Consider the following 16,828-nt stretch of genomic DNA (forward strand, 5'->3'; position numbering starts at 1 on the left):
GTATTTTACAGGTTAAGTAGGTTGTTTGTTTGTATGTCATTTCAGACCCTGGGGGGATCTATCAAATCAACTCTTGTTTCCATCCGATAGAGCCAGTCATTTGCTGAACTGAACCTAAATGCTATTTTTCAACACCAACACCCTCACTAATTCAGACTTTGACAACTTACATTGTTTTGCTTGTGTGCTTTTTTCCCGCAATGGCTGGCATTTACCATGGCTATCCAAGATTCAGTATGATTTTCAGAAATATGTACAAAAACAGAGTTGTGGGCCAAATTAGACAGGATGGTTTGTCTGACATCTAGTGGACAAAGTGGCTCAAGCTTTTCTTTTGCCAGTTCCTTCTGACATTATTCTGGACAACTGTTGAATTCACCATGTCCAATGACGCAGCTGGTGCAAAATTGTGTTCCGTAGATTTTGAGATATTTGGCCATGTCCAAGGTTGGTGTCTTCGAGTTTCTTGTAGTTCTTAATTGCACAGCATTCCAGTCTAAATAAGCAAAGTAACACTTGCTTGCTAAGAGTCTCTGATTTACACTTGCCTTCAATGACACATAGCTTACAGGTTCTAACAACCTAAGAGCTTGCTGCTGCATTATTACACCCACCGTGAACCTAAGGATGGTATTTTCTCTAGGGGGAAGTAAATGGATGTTCTGGGTTTGAGCATAAAGGTTCACTTTTATATACCGGTAAGTATCAGTTCTAGTTTAGAATATAATGGGGTAATATTTATGCAAATACATTTTTTCTACTGGAGATGTATAAGAGCTGTATTTGAATTTGAAAGTAGTAGTAAATATGAATATATTTTAATGTAACTGTTTTCCCTTGGATATGTAATATGAGTATTGCCTAGGTTTGAAAATGTGAGTCAATGTGGGTGGGAGGATTTATTTTCTGGGATCTGGAGTGGAAATTCATTCCAAGGGTTAGGAATGGCACATTTGTGCTATTTATACATTTGCCCTCAAAGTCAGTGTGGTGTTGATGCTGCAGGCAAAGATCAGTCAGGAGTCCAGTTCTCATGTTTCTGAGTCAGCATGTAGCTGCAGGTCATAGCTAAGGGGCCCCGGGTTGGCAGAGAGCCCTAGTTATCATTTAGCCCCAGGTTAACACTGTATTGTAGTTACCGGTAGCTCAGATTGGTAGCCTCATGTTAGCCGGTATATCAGTCTCAGACAAGTGCTAGACAGCTGCAGGTCTTTATGAAGCTTAAAGTTAGCAAAGAGCTACAGGTTGTGGTGGTTAGCTACCAAGATTGCATGGGTCATTCATCTAATTAGCCTCAACAAACAAGCTATTTTGTGACTAAGCATTCTATTCAGATGTTTTCTGAAAATAAAATGAGGTTTACTGCTGTGCTGTTCTGATGTGTATCAGTATCTGTGTGTTTGTTGTGTGTGTGTGTGTTCATCTGATTTACACGTGTTTTTATTTGTTTGTGTGTTGGGTATATATCCACTCTGCACTGTATTTTACAGGTTAAGTAGGTTATGTTTGTTTGTATGTCATTTCAGACCCTGGGGGGATCTATCAAATCAACTCTTGTTTCCATCCAATAGAGCATGTAATTTGCTGAACCTTCACCTAAATGCTATTTTTCAACACTAACACCCTCACTAATACAGACTTTGACCATTGACGTTGTTTTGCTTATGTGCTTTTTTCCCCCAATGGCTGGCATTTACCATGGCTATCCAAGATTCAGTATGATTGTTTTCAGAAATATGTACAAAAACAGCAGTAGAGTTGTGGGCCAAATTAGACAGGATGGTTTGTCTGACATCTAGTGGACAAAGTGGCTCAAGCTTTTCTGTTGCCAGTTCCTTCTGACATTATTCTGGACAACTGTTGAATTCACCATGTCCAATGACGCAGCTGGTGCAAAATTGTGTTCCGTAGATTTTGAGATATTTGGCCATGTCCAAGGTTGGTGTCTTCGAGTTGCTTGTAGTTCTTAATTGCACAGTATTCCCGTCGTGAGTGACCATACTGTAAAATGATCTGCGTTTCTTAATTTAGGTTCTTGCAAGTGTCCATTGCTCTGTGTTTTTTTTAAGCGTAGTGCACTTCACTAAATAAGCAAAGTAACACTTGCTTGCTAAGAGTCTCTGATTTACACTTGCCTTCAATGACACATAGCCAACAGGTTCTAACAACCTAAGAGCTTGCTGCTGCATTATTACACCCACCTTCAGCGCCACAGGTGGGGTCTTGTTTACAACCCTGCAGTTAGTTCTTCGTTTACACCCACAGAACTCTTAGTACAGTCAATATGGAACCTATCATCATCATAAGTGAAGACTCAGTCAACTGTATAATCTAATAGGTGATATAGCCTTTTACATTTTTCAGTAATCATGTTTTCTCTGTTTCTTGTAGGGGTCTGTTTCAGAATGGTAAGTTCCTCCCACAAGACCCTATAACTGAATTTCAGTCAAATTAAAAAATGTTATTTTTCTACACTGCTAAAATAAGTGCCCACCCCTAGCACTTTCACAGAGGAGATGTCAATCAACAGTATAGTGCCTAGTGATATCACTCCTGACTGTATGAATCATGTTCATTGCTGTCTCTCCCTCTCTCTCATCTTCTCTCCAGTACACAGAAAAGGAGGGTCTGAGACTGGGTCTGTGTGGCTGGGTGAAGAACACCAACAAGGGCACTGTGGTCGGTCAGGTTCAGGGGCCTGCAGACATGATCCGAGAGATGTAAGTCCTACACCACTATCTACTGCATTGAAAAACCACTCTGTTGCTAGCCAAGGCTCTGAACGGAGTACAAGCTCCACAGAGAGTGAAAGAAGCAAATGTAAGCAGTAGGAACACCAGTCTTATTTTGCATTGAAATATGGGCTTTGAAAATGTTCTTACCATTTTCAACCCTTTCTAAAAGTGATACAGAATGCAGTGCCAATCATCCCCTCCCATTGCTGATCTGTCTTAAAGACCCTGTGTTTTATATACACTGAGTATACAAAACATTAACCTGCTCTTTCCATGACATAGACTGACCAGGTGAATCCAGTTGAAAGGTAGGATCCCTTATGGATGTCCCTTGTTAAATCCACTTCAATCAGTGTAGATGAAGGGGATGAGACCGGTTAAAGAAGGATTTTTAAGGCCTGAGACAATTGAGACATGGATTGTGTATGTGTGCCATTCAGTGGGTGGGCAAGACAAAAGTTTAAGTGCCTTTGAGGGAGGGGGGGGGGGGGGGGGGGGTTGCAACTCAATATTAGGAAGGTGTTATGATGATAATGCCATTTTATTGTAAGAGCTATTTGAAAAGAAAGCCTGACATTTCAGTCTGTTTTGGTGGGATGGAGTTTTAGCCTGAATGGCGACATCACCAGGCAGTATAAGTTAATAGGCCAATAACAAAGAGAGTTTCAAACCTCTGCCAATAACAGCTAGTTGTCAGGTTACAGATCCCTCCCTTTAGGCTCATCCAATAAGGCCCCTAACTCAGACCACTCCCAGACAGTCCTAGCGAAATTCTTGCTTGAGAAATTGCTCTTTGCTAAGAAGCTATTTTTGTTTCTTTTTGACCATTTAATTGAACAAAATAACAGTAAGGTACTTAATTGTTACCCAGAAATGATTTGATATTGAGATAAAAATGGCTGCATTTGGCCTTTATTCAGTGCTTGACTTGGGCAGGAGCTGAGTACCAGCACGTCAAATGTTCTACTCATTGAGCTCCTGTTCCTCTTATAGAATATTAGCTCAAAAGTATTGTGGAGCTGCTGCACCTAAATGTAAACAGTACCAGCATCCAAAATGAATACCAGCACGTATTTCACTCCAAGTCAAGCACTGCCTTTAATGATTTTATCTTATTATACCAGCAGGTGGCACTATTAACCTATATAGACCAGTTCCAGCATTCAATAGTCCCTTACTTCACATTGGTCAGATGTTTTATAGAACTAAACTCAATAGAATTGAGACTTTTTGGAGTCCCTCTTCTCTCGTGATCATTGTTTTTACAACCCTCACAATCCTCGAGTCTGTCTATCCCCGTAGATCTGATTGGCTTTATTCTCCTCTGTTCTGGTGGGCAGGGCAATCACAGATTACTGCCTGCACATTCTATAATGATGAGATAGTGTTTTGGCATAGCCTTCCACTAGAACACCCTGATACATTCAGTTTCTCTGGGAGAGAAATATGACAAGATTCAGTACTGTACTGTATTTTCCTTCCAAGTTAAATGCTATTATCCAGACCTATTATTTTTACTGATCTTTGTGTGTTAGTGTGATATGAGTTGTTATTTATTGCTGTTGTTGGTGTTGGCTTTATCACACGTTAGCTGATTACTATGGCTAATGTGTTTCTTATTGTCAGAGAGTTTGTCCGAAATGTTCCCTTTGGGGGCCTCCCGAGTGGCGCAGCGGTCTAAGGCACTGCATCGCAGTGAGGCGTCTACCACACACCCGGGTTCGATCCCAGGCTGAGTCACAACCGGGAGTCACATAGGGCGGCGCACAATTGGCCCAGCATCGTCCGGGTTACGGGAGGGTTTGGCCGGGGGGGGGCTTTACTTGGCTCATCACGCTTTAGCGACTCCTTGTGGCAGGTCGGGCGCCTGCAGACTGATTTTGGTCGTCAGTTGAACAGTGTTTCCTCCGACACATTGGTGCAGCTGGCTTCCGGGTTATGCGGGCGGGTGTTAAGGAGCGCGGTTTGGCAGGTCATGTTTTGGGGGACGCATGACTCGACCTTCACCTCTCCCGAGCCCGTTGGGGAGTTAGACAAGATCGTAATTGAAATTGGGAGAGTCTGTTTGGGGAACCAGCGACTCTCTGCTCTATTTCTCTTTTTCAATCTTTTCTTCTTTCTCCTCTCTCAACATTGCTCTCTCGCTCTCTTGCTCTCTCTCGTTCTCTCTCGCTCTCTCACTCTCTCTCGTCGATTGGCCGGGGAGTAAGTGTCTTGGTAGAGATAATCTCACCAACAGGGCTGGGGTCCGGGGGTGGGTCTCTCATCCAGATGTGAATCTGATGTCATCGGGGTGGAGGCAGCTCACAGAGATGACTTCATAATCTCAAGTGTGTTCCACAGAGAGCTATGAGAGGCTGCTCCCCACACCCACCCAGCCGCACACCCTCTCTAAAGCTTACTGTATCTCATCACTACGCCCAGAAATTATTGTAACTAAACACACATACACATTGTTGATACACTGTAGGAGACAAAGTTTTCACAGATCAAACAGATTTTAGTTTTTAATTAACTTCAGTCTTTCAAGATCTCTGTCAATGTGTGCCAAAACTGAGCTTTACATCTTTTCTCGCTCTGAAAGGTTATTTGGTGTAGAGCACGCTCTTTGGAAATGCCAAACCTTCACAGATCACATCTCCCCTTTCATGAGGGATACACATTGTTGTGTGTGAGTCCGTGCGTGTGTATGTGCGTGCATGTGTTGGTGTGTAGTTTTCTTTTACGACATGTACAATAGTGAAAGGGCTGATTCTGTTTCTCCACAGACAGTTGAAGCAGAAAAAAACAGAACAGTGTCTTTGGGACTCAGCAGGGGTCATCTCTTCCTGAGCTCAGCTCTGTTGAGTGTTCTGGATACCTCATTTTGTAGACATGGGATCATTGACAATGCAAACTAAACCCTGGTGCCTACTCACAAAGTCCAGCTGTGCGAGCTGCTATGGTAACAGTGCCATTCCTGGGCAATAAAACCTCTATTTAAAGAGCCCTAATGGAATTATCCCCAATTTGCGCTGATGTCTGGTCAGGAGAGAGAGAGTGGTTTGGCCAGTATCAGTCAGCTCTTGTGTTCCCTGATATGACAAGATTTCCTTCCTAATTGTTATTTTAGGCCACAGTCATTCTGGGTGGATGGATGAACTCCCCCTATTATTAGGCCCAGATCATATCTGCATGGCTGCTGCATCCATCCCTATTGAGACAATTCAATCAGCCATACAGCTACAATTTATTCTACTCAGATCATTAACAAGATTATTGCTTTAACAAATAGGTTGACAAATAATAATGTCTGAAGCTATTGGACAGTATGCAGCTGCTGCCTTGTAGCAGTGTTTTTGATTTTCTCTGAAGCTATACCCAGTACCCACGGCGGCAGGTAGCCTAGCGGTTGAGAGTGTTTAGCCAGTAACCGAATTGTCGCTGGTCGAATCGCTGAGCTGACTAGGTGAAAAATCTGTCAATGTGCTCCTCCTGTAAATCGCTCTGGATAAGAGCATCTGCAAAATGACTGAAATGTACCCACACACGTACCTGCATTTGGCCTTTTCCCAATGCTCTTTCCCTATCCTACTCTGTTCTGTGTTTGGATCATATTGCTTATTGGTATGTCAAAATAACTTATATGTATGGAACAGCAAAGCCACCACTGAAATCAAGCTAGAAGTCCCCACCTGTTCAATCAGTTTCCAGCTAGCTGATGTAGGCTAGTAGGCTGTATCAGACAGGGAGTGGCATATTGTTTTTATGTGTCACACACAGGGTTCTCTCATCCCTAAAATCAATGAAAGTGGATGGTGTTTTAGCTCTCTGTATCAGTTGTAACATGTATGCAGCACTGTGGGACTGACCTGCTGCCTGCTATAACTAATATAGCTCTCCTCTCTCCTGAGTCGTGTGACCCAAATCAGAACAACTTCTGTGTTTGAAGAGACCTACAAACTACCACTGGGAGGGAGGGAGGGATGATTGGGCAAGAGAGGGAGAAAGAGGAAATTAGAGAAAGCAAAATGGAGAAAGTAAATGATGGATTAAGGGAGAGAGAGGGAGGGAGATTGAGGAAATCTATAAGAGAGAGATGGGGATAGAATGAGAACGAGAGAGGGAGAAGCAGAGGGTGATCAGCGAGTGAGTGATGAGGGAGGATGATAAAGTAGTTAGATGGAGGATAGGAGGAACAGGGCGGTGGATGGGTGTGGCTGTAGGTGCCACTGTTTTCCCCAGGTCTCTGTCCATGGCGGCTGAGACCGCTGGTCAGCGAGTGGCGCAACGGTGACACAGATGGTCTGGATTCTGGCCCATTTAATCCCACTCAGCCCTGTTTTGATGGAGCCCAAACTAAAGCCTTAGTGCTCTCTAAAGCTATCTCTATATGCCACTATGCCCCCTATTCACTGCAGCTATGTGTAATGCACTGCATGCAGCTGTTGGGCTGATGACTGTTTGGGGACAGGGGTTTTCAGCCTATTACGAAGCTCAGACTGGCCCAGATATTTCATTTTGACCCTCTGCCAGCTCCACTGGTAAGATTTCCTCTGGAAGGGTTTTGGTTAAAGCAGCTGTTTAGGATCTCTTAGTGAACAAACATCCATCAATCAATAAGGAATCCATGTAGGTACAATTCTAGAACTGGCACTGCTCATCTCATACCCCCTTCACATTCCTCACTCAGAGAACACACACCTCCCTTAGAAAACACACACACACACCCACACACACACACACACACACACACACACACACCCTACCATACCTCTCACATGAGGAATTCCTATGTGTGTGAATTCAGAAGTTACAGAGGGGTGATATTATGTGTGTATGAACAGTACATATGAAGTCACTATATCCCCCTCCTGCTAGAGCTCCCTCCCCCTGCGCTCGTCTCCCATAAGCTCAGGGACTTTCAAGCATTCATTCTGGGAGCATGTTGACATCAGGGATGTGGCTGTGTTCAGAGTATCAGCCACTCCCACAGATTGCTAACTCTCACTTACATCAAATGCACATTCCATAAGATTTCCTGCTGCTTAGTGCTCTTTTTAAATCCTGAAACGTAAAGTATTTCACCAATTGGAAGATTAGACTACAATTGAAGGGTACAGTTCGAATCAGCCATCCCACATTATAATCCATACATATTAACATAACATAGTTTGTTTTATTTGACCGTATCACCCTTGTTCTTTTAAGCAGGAAATGTTCTAGCTGGCCTGGCGCTGTTCGTTTTTAAATGCTTTGGTACTATTTTCACAAGTATGTGGTACATTTTCACAACTCTTAGTACAAAACTCCAAACTGGTCACACTTGTAACTGTCACGTCTCCTCCCGTTGTTCCCCTCCGGCGCTCTGATTCGCCAGTCTACTGAGCCACCAGTCTGAGCGTACCACCTCGGCAACACCGGAATGGAAACCCAAAGCACCCTAATCACCTCCAGCGTACCTGCCCCTCATCATCTCATCACCACCCCTATATAGCCCTGGACTGTTCAGTGTTGTGTTGTGTGTGATTGTTAGTGTCATGTCGTGTACTCGCGTGTTGTTGTTCTCTTGCTCAGTGTTAAGTAAACCTTTACATTGTTGATTCCTGCGTCTGCCTCTTCATATCCTCAGTACTCGTCACAGTAACGCAGCCAGTCTTCTATTCAAAACTGGTCATTCTGCATTCATTTCGATTGTAAACATCTCTCACCACACAACCATTGAGTCAAAATATACGTGTATTGTAATGAGAACATTGGTTTAATCACCAAAACACAACATAATGACATCTTTTCAATTTAGTCATTTTAACTACCAGTTAATCCAATAGCAAACAATTGAAGATGCGTGTTTCAAATCACCCTTAAAAGTACTATGCTAAAGGACAGTTCACATTAAGCAATACACTTACAGTGCTTCGGAAAGTATTCAGACCCCTTGACTAGGTTACAGCCTTATTTTAAAATTGATTAAATAGTTTTTTCCCCCCTCATCAATCTACACACTACCCCATAATGACAAAGCAAAAACTGGTTTTTTGAAATATTTGCTAATTTATCAAAAAAAAAATAAAAAAAAATAACCCATTTACGTAAGTATTCAGACCCTTTACTTAGTACTTTGTTGAAGCACCTTTGGTAGTGATTACAGCCTTGAGTCTTCTTGGGTATGACGCTACAAGCTTGGCACACCTGTATTTGGGGAGTTTCTCCCATTCTTCTCTGCAGATCCTCTCAGGCTCTGTCAGGTTGGATGGGGAGCGTTGCTGCACAGCTATCTCTCCAGAGACGTTTGATCGGGTTCAAGTCCAGGCTCTGGCTGGGCCACTCAAGGACATTCAGAGACTTGTCCCGAAACCACTCCTGCATAGTCTTGGCTGTGTGCTTAGGGTTGTTGTCATGTTGGAAGGTGAACCTTCGCCCCAGTCTGAGGTCCTGAGCAGTCTAAGGTCTTTTCATCAAGGATCTCTCTGTACTTTGCTCCATTCACCTTTCCCTCGATCCTGACTAGTCTCCCAGTCCCTGCCACTGAAAAACATCCCCACAGCATGCTGCTGCCACCCCCATGCTTCACCGTAGGGATGGTGCCAGGTTTCCTCCAGACGTGACGCTTGGCATTCAGGCCAAAGAGTTCAATCTTAGTTTCATCAGACCAGAGAATCTTGTTTCTCATGGTCTGAGAGTCCTTTAGGTGCCTTTTGGGAAACTCCAAGCTGGCTGTCGTGCCTTTTACTGAGGAGTGGCTTCTGTCTGGCAACTCTACCATAAAGGCCTGATTGGTGGAGTGCTGCAGAGATGGTTGTTCTTCTGGAAGGTTCTCCCATCTCCACAGAGGAACTCTAGAGGTCTGTCAGAGTGACCATCGGGTTCTTGGTCACCTCCCTGATCAAGGCCCTTCTCACCCGATTGCTCAGTTTGGCTGGACGGCCAGTTCTAGGAAGAGTTGGTGGTTCCAAACTTCTTCCATTTAAGAATGATGGAGGCCACTGTGTTCTTGGGGACCTTCAATGCTGAAGACATTTTTTGGTACCCTTCCCCAGATCTGTTCCTCGGCACAATCCTGTCTCTGAGCTCTACGGACAATTCCTTCGACCTCATGGCTTGGTTTTTGCTCTGACATGCATTGTCAACTGTGGGACCTTATATAGACAGGTGGTGTGTGCCTTTCCAAATCATGTCCAATCAATTGAATTTACCACAGGTGGACTCCAATCAAGTTGTAGAAACATCTCAAGGATGATCAATGGAAACAGGATACACCTGAGCTCAATTTCGAGTCTCATAGCAAAGGGTCTGAATACTAATGTAAATAAGGTATTGGTTTTGTATTTTTAATACATTTGCAAAAATGTTTAAAAACCTGTTTACGCTTTGTCATTATGGGGTATTGTGTGTAGATTGCTGAGGATTTTTTATTTATTTAATCCATTTTAGAATAAGGCTGTAACGTAACAAAATGTGGAAAAAGTCAAGGGGTCTGAATACTTTCCGAAGGCACTGTACATTACCCAACAAAATTGACAGAAAATCGATAATTTCCATAATATCTATCCAATGTGTAATCAAAGGTTTGATCAATGAAGACATCCTCTACAATCGTTCATGCAAAAAAAACATAACATTTTTCTGAAAGGTTTTTCCCGCGGTGCATGAACAATGAGGACATTCACTGTGATGTGGATGAGAATTTATGGCCAAATGCTCAAGACAGGCTTGATGCATATTAATGCGTGCTAAACGTTAGGTTTTACTTTAATTTAATTTGTAAGAAATTAAATGAAACAAATTAAATTAAAATAAAACCTAACGTTTAGCACGCATTAATTTGCATCAAGCCTGTCTTGAGCATTTGGCCATAAATTCTCATCCACATCACAGTGAATGTCCTCATTGTTCATGCACTGCGGGAAAAACCTTTTGGCAAGTCGAATGCAAGCTTGGCATTGGTCTGCATTGATGTCGTCGCATGCCTCATCCATGGCCAGAAGGAGGGTGGCACGCTCATGGGGATGGCAATCGTACACCTTCCACCTCCATGCTGAAACAAATTCCTCAAGAGGGTTAAGGAAAGGAGAGTATGGGGGCAGGTAAAGGGTCACGAATCGGGGATGGGCCCAAAACCATGCTTGAACCACCTCTGCATGGTGGAATCTGACATTGTCCCACACAATGACATAGGTGACCCCTTCACCTTGACAGGCCTGCTCAATTTAATTGAGAAACAATGAGGTGTGCAGAGTTGTAGGATCCAAGTAATGGCCTACGTCCTACCACACCATCTTCAGAGATAGCTGCGCACATGGAGATGTTTCCCCCACGTTGTCCAGGCACTTGGACGGTCACCCATTGGGCGATGAGGTTCTGCCCACAGCGCCAAGTTTTGGCCAGGTTGAAACCCACTTTATCAACAAAGATATACTTGTGATGGTTCACAGCAGCATCAAGCACCATCTCCCTCTCAAAATATATTTTGGTAAGTTATTTTTATAGTATAGTTCCAACATGATATTGTTAAGTAGCATGGCATCAAACAGTAACAGTAATACAGTATATAGTGCTGTACCTGAACATACTCGGCCTGCAGTTGTTTCACCCAGTCGTTGTTTCTCTCAAAAGGCACCAGGTAAATGTGTTTCATAGATACCTGGTGCCTCTTCAAAAGGCGGGCGATTGTTGGTAGGCTGATGGAGGTGTCATCGTTCTCATCAATGGCCTGCTTTATTTCAGACAGCAGTATGTCATTCCTGACCTTCACCATTTCCACCACTGCCCACTACTGCTGGTCGGTCAGCACACGGCCACATCCATGGGGTCTTCTGTCAATTCTGAGGGTAGAACAGAGTATACTGTCAATAGATCATACTGTAACATGTTTTGTGAATTTACATGAATTGCAATGTAATTTACTATAAATGTAATGGTAAAGCATAGTGCATATCCTGCAGACTTACCGGTTTTCTTGGCGAAATGTTCTCATGATCGAATTGACAGTTGATCTTTTCAGATTGAGGTGAACTAATCTAGCAGCCTCTGCTATGGTAAAGCCTCTGTTTACCACATGGTCAACGACGATGGCCCGGACTTCATTAGATACAACAGTTCCCTGCCGTCTGCCTCCCTCGCTCTCTCTGATGTCCACCTCTTTGACTGGGCCCATGCCCACCTCTAAGACGGGCACCTTGTCCACGAGCTCTTTGACTTCTTCCTCTCCCTTGCTGTCTATTCTGCTCCATGTTGAAAGAAATTGCAAGTGTTTACACACACCCTTTTATATGGTGACCAATTGAAGTTGCCACTATGTGAAATCAATTAGCAATAACGAGTAGCTATTATGTATGGTTATAATGTATCATATATGTCATTTAGATATTTATACTTCACAAACACACATTTTATTTCTGTAGTTCTCAAAATCCATATACAGTGGGGGAAAAAAGTATTTAGTCAGCCACCAATTGTGCAAGTTCTCCCACTTAAAAAGATGAGAGAGGCCTGTAATTTTCATCATAGGTACACGTCAACTATGACAGACAAATTGAGATTTTTTTTCTCCAGTAAATCACATTGTAGGATTTTTAATGAATTTATTTGCAAATCATGGTGGAAAATAAGTATTTGGTCAATAACAAAAGTTTCTCAATACTTTGTTATATACCTTTTGTTGGCAATGACACAGGTCAAACGTTCTCTGTAAGTCTTCACACACTGTTGCTGGTATTTTGGCCCATTCCTCCATGCAGATCTCCTCTAGAGCAGTGATGTTTTGGGGCTGTCGCTGGGCAACACAGACTTTCAACTCCCTCCAAAGATTTTCTATGGGGTTGAGATCTGGAAACTGGCTAGGCCACTCCAGGACCTTGAAATGCATCTTACGAAGCCACTCCTTCGTTGCCCGGGCGGTGTGTTTGGGATCATTATCATGCTGAAAGACCCAGCCACGTTTCATCTTCAATGCCCTTGCTGATGGAAGGAGGTTTTCACTCAAAATCTCACAATACATGGCCCCATTCATTCTTTCCTTTACACGGATCAGTCGTCCTGGTCCCTTTGCAGAAAAACAGCCCCAAATCATGATGTTTCCACCCCCATGCTTCACAGTAGGTATGGTGTTCTTTGGATGCAACTCAGCATTCTTTGTCCTCCAAACACGACGAGTTGAGTTTTTACCAAAAAGTTCTATTTTGGTTTCATCTGACCATATGACATTCTCCCAATCCTCTTCTGGATCATCCAAATGCACTCTAGCAAACTTCAGATGGGCCTGGACATGTACTGGCTTAAGCAGGGGGACACGTCTGGCACTGCAGGATTTGAGTCCCTGGCGGCGTAGTGTGTTACTGATGGTAGGCTTTGTTACTTTGGTCCCAGCTCTCTGCAGGTCATTCACTAGGTCCCCCCGTGTGGTTCTGGGATTTTTGCTCACCGTTCTTGTGATCATTTTGACCCCACGAGGTGAGATCTTGCGTGGAGCCCCAGATCGAGGGAGATTATCAGTGGTCTTGTATGTCTTCCATTTCCTAATAATTGCTCCCACAGTTGATTTCTTCAAACCAAGCTGCTTACCTATTGCAGATTCAGTCTTCCCAGCCTGGTGCAGGTCTACAATTTTGTTTCTGGTGTCCTTTGACAGCTCTTTGGTCTTGGCCATAGTGGAGTTTGGAGTGTGACTGTTTGAGGTTGTGGACAGGTGTCTTTTATACTGATAACAAGTTCAAACAGGTGACATTAATACAGGTAACGAGTGGAGGACAGAGGAGCCTCTTAAAGAAGAAGTTACAGGTCTGTGAGAGCCAGAAATCTTGCTTGTTTGTAGGTGACCAAATACTTATTTTCCACCATAATTTGCAAATAAATTCATAAAAAATCCTACAATGTGATTTTCTGGATTTTTTTTCTCAATTTGTCTGTCATAGTTGACGTGTACCTATGATGAAAATTACAGGCCTCTCTCATCTTTTTAAGTGGGAGAACTTGCACAATTGGTGGCTGACTAAATACTTTTTTCCCCCACTGTATAGTAGACAAACCAGTTTAAAATCTATAGGTTTGCCAAACAGTTAAGTGATTAACCATTAAGCGCAATTGGATTAAGTGATGGTCAAATGTATTTAAACAAATGAGAAGAGAATAATATAAAAGGTATTGTGAAAGGCAATTACTTTATATGAAAGGTATTTCTAGATGAAATACTGATTTAGGTTTGGTGAAAAAGTTACTGTGTGATTTTGTGTGTTGTACTTAGTCAATTGTAAATGTCCCTAAAGTTTAGACTATCTGTTTTGAGTTTTGTACTAAGAGTTTTACCACATACTTGTGAAAATAGTACCAAAGCGATAAAAAACCCCTGTAACCTTGGCAGAGTATTGGAAGTCCAACTTCATTATAAACCATACAGAGCCATTAGCCAGCCAGGCCAGTTAAGATTGCTCTCCAGGAACAATGCAATGCCATAGTTTATTCTGCAGCAGAACGTTTTTTTAAAACACATTGAATTCCTTCCCATACACTGGTTTATGTTATCTCATTTCCTCAAGTGTGTGGGAAAAAGGAAATGTCCTTTCCTCTAGAGGCCTGGTCAGTCAGTCAGTCAGTCAGTCAGGCAGAGTGGATGTAGTGGGTGGCGCTCACTCAGAGACCAGGCCAGTCTTATCAACCCACCATCACATGGGCAATGTTAGGTATTGTTATAGCAGCAAATACAGTCATCGCTCTCTCGTCGCTCTCTCTCTGTCTTTCTCTCGCTGTGACACACACCACATGTTTTTTTCTTCTCATGTGCTTATTAGATCAGTTCACACAGTCATGTGCTTCTAAATTGGGGTAATTCACTTATTAGGGGGTGGACTGGGGGTAGCTTTGCTTAAGAGGTTCAACATACAAGTCAAAAACATCAAAGTCTATCTATTACCAGGACAAGAAGTGCAAATGCTTTGAACTAGGAAAATAGCCACAGACACATCATATAGTAGAGAGACAACCATCCTTATGCTCACACTCTTTTGGGTTCAATCCTCCATTTTATTTTGCAGAGTGAAGTCAGTGGAGATGAATATTTACCTGATGCAGCGGGCGACTTAGAGCTAACCTGTAAGCCCTGTGATTGCTGTCAAATCTGCAGTCTGTGGGCTGTGTGCGACACTAGAGCAGAGTGGAGCAGAGAATGCAGAAGACGGAGATGTTGCCTCATCCCTCTCTCTCTCTCTCTCCCTCCATCTTGCTCTCTGTCATTGAGGCAGCTGTCAGTCAGCTGGCACGTTATGGGCAGCTATTGCGTTATGTCTCCGTGATCTGACTGAACTCCCGTCGCACCAGACCGTGCTTTAGGATGACCACATGTGGCGCACTGATCCTCTACAATCTCTCAACTAATCTACACAGACTAGGAAATAATGTAGCCCATAATAATCGGCCATGCAGCGACATGAGTGACAGGGTCTCAGTCACCAGAGCTTGACCTACATGCTGTAGAGTAAGCATGTTGCCCGTTACTCCACACTGGGCATGTCTCATGGTAAACTGAGGTTTAGATTTAAAACAGTGCTGAGTTATTCAATTCAATTTACTTGATTATGTTTGTGTTGTGCTTTTCCCAAAGTCATTTGTCATAGAGAACACTAGAGATGGTGCCAAGAAAAACTGCCTCCTATGCACTGTACCGAGGCCGGCTGGAGCTTGGACTCAGGCTATAGCTGAATCATTTGTCTTTGCTGACAGAGGTTAGGATCATGTTGCTGAACCATTTTTACCAGTCGGCTGAAACAGAGGTTGAAGTTTTAGTGAATGCCCACAGCTGTTTGACTGATGACAAAAATCCCAGTTTTGCAAGGGATAGGAGGGACTATATTATAGGAGATACAGTCGATCTAGTGTCGCCCCCATGGGTTGGCCAGCTGTCTTAGAAAGCCTGCATTCCCTGTGTTCATCTGACACGTGACAAGCCTTATTTAGCCTTGGCACTGTTTGCTGAACAGAGGGGTCTCCAGAAAACCTCAGATTCCCTGCTGTCTAGAGCATGTTCAAACTCTCAAAGGTAATTTAAGCAATGTAATGTATGTTCCCAAGCTATAGAGAACATGGTTAGCTGTTGAGAGGATAAACAGATCATGTAGTAGCTTATATTAGAGAAAAAAGCCAACACGAGAACAGAGCAGAGTGATCTTTCTTTATGGGAAACAGAAGCAGTGTGTTGCCTAAAAAATGACCATCATTGACATAAGAGGGTGATGGATAACAGAACATCTTCTCTTTCTTTCCCTTTCTTTTCAATCTCTCCATCTTTCTCATTTCACAGGAAGGTGTGGCTGAGTAAGGAGGGGAGTCCCAGCTGTCGCATCACCCGAGCCTCGTTCTCCAATGAGAGATCCATTGACAAGGTGGAGCTCTTTGGCTTCAAGACACGCTTCTGAGGAACTCCCTTCATCCAACGCCACTCTAACCACACCCTCTCCAGTGCTTTTACCACATTACCTACAGTGTTACCTACTGTCTCAGTGGGTAGTATCCTTCCCCATACCACCTTATGTTTCTGAATGTATGGTTTCCTACCCAACGTTTCTGAAAAATATATTCAAAAATGTTAAGCTTTGAAATTGTGACATTTTCTTATGTACAAGCTCATCCAAATAGTTGCTCATCCAAAAGTTGTTGTTTTTTCTCATAAATGTATTCCCCGTCTGAACATTTTGAATGTTACGTTCAGGCTGGCAGAGCAGCATCTATTGTCATGCAGCTTTGTGCTTTGCAGATTGTCAATGCTTTTCTTCAAAAAATGTAATGCAATAAAAAAAAAACTTTCAAGCTCTATGTTATTAGAATTCAATACAAATGCACTATTAAATAGTTAATACAGGGACAAAATTATTTACTTATTTTTTGGTCCCTTCAAGATAGAGTCTCTTACTGTGTCTCTTTCCTATCTGGTCTCCTCTGGTCCTGAATAATGTTGTGTAAGGTCACGTGATTGTTTACCTAATCCAATTAAACACAGAGAAATCCAGCCAGAGTCAGACTGCACCATCACGCTGAGTCGCCAAGACACAACTGGCCAAGTCAGGAGTATTGAATAACCCGTTAGAGTTTGTGTGTGTGCAGATGTACATGTGTATCAGTAGAAG

The 16,828-nt window shown here is 43.0% G+C and overlaps 1 protein-coding gene across 3 annotated transcripts; it reads left to right on the forward strand.

The window, feature by feature from the left end:
• The first annotated feature begins 359 nt into the window (after nucleotides 1–359).
• Nucleotides 360–16,479, forward strand: LOC311127074 (acylphosphatase-2-like). 3 transcript variants are annotated; one of them, XM_084158835.1, is made up of 5 exons: nucleotides 360–447; nucleotides 644–698; nucleotides 2,392–2,408; nucleotides 2,611–2,720; nucleotides 16,006–16,479. In XM_084158835.1, the coding sequence occupies exons 1-5, from the start codon at nucleotides 439–441 to the stop codon at nucleotides 16,118–16,120; spliced, it is 306 nt and encodes a 101-aa protein (XP_084014961.1). In that variant the 5' UTR covers nucleotides 360–438; the 3' UTR covers nucleotides 16,121–16,479. The 3 variants fall into 3 exon arrangements, with proteins under 3 accessions (XP_084014961.1, XP_084014960.1, XP_084014962.1); XM_084158834.1 differs by lacking the exons at nucleotides 360–447; nucleotides 644–698 and adding an exon at nucleotides 1,866–1,938; XM_084158836.1 differs by lacking the exons at nucleotides 360–447; nucleotides 644–698; nucleotides 16,006–16,479 and adding exons at nucleotides 1,866–1,938; nucleotides 8,095–8,186.
• The last annotated feature ends 349 nt before the right edge of the window (nucleotides 16,480–16,828 follow it).

Source organism: Coregonus lavaretus, assembly GCF_964263955.1.
Source record: "Coregonus lavaretus genome assembly, chromosome: 1".
Classification (NCBI taxonomy): Eukaryota; Metazoa; Chordata; class Actinopteri; order Salmoniformes; family Salmonidae; genus Coregonus; species Coregonus lavaretus.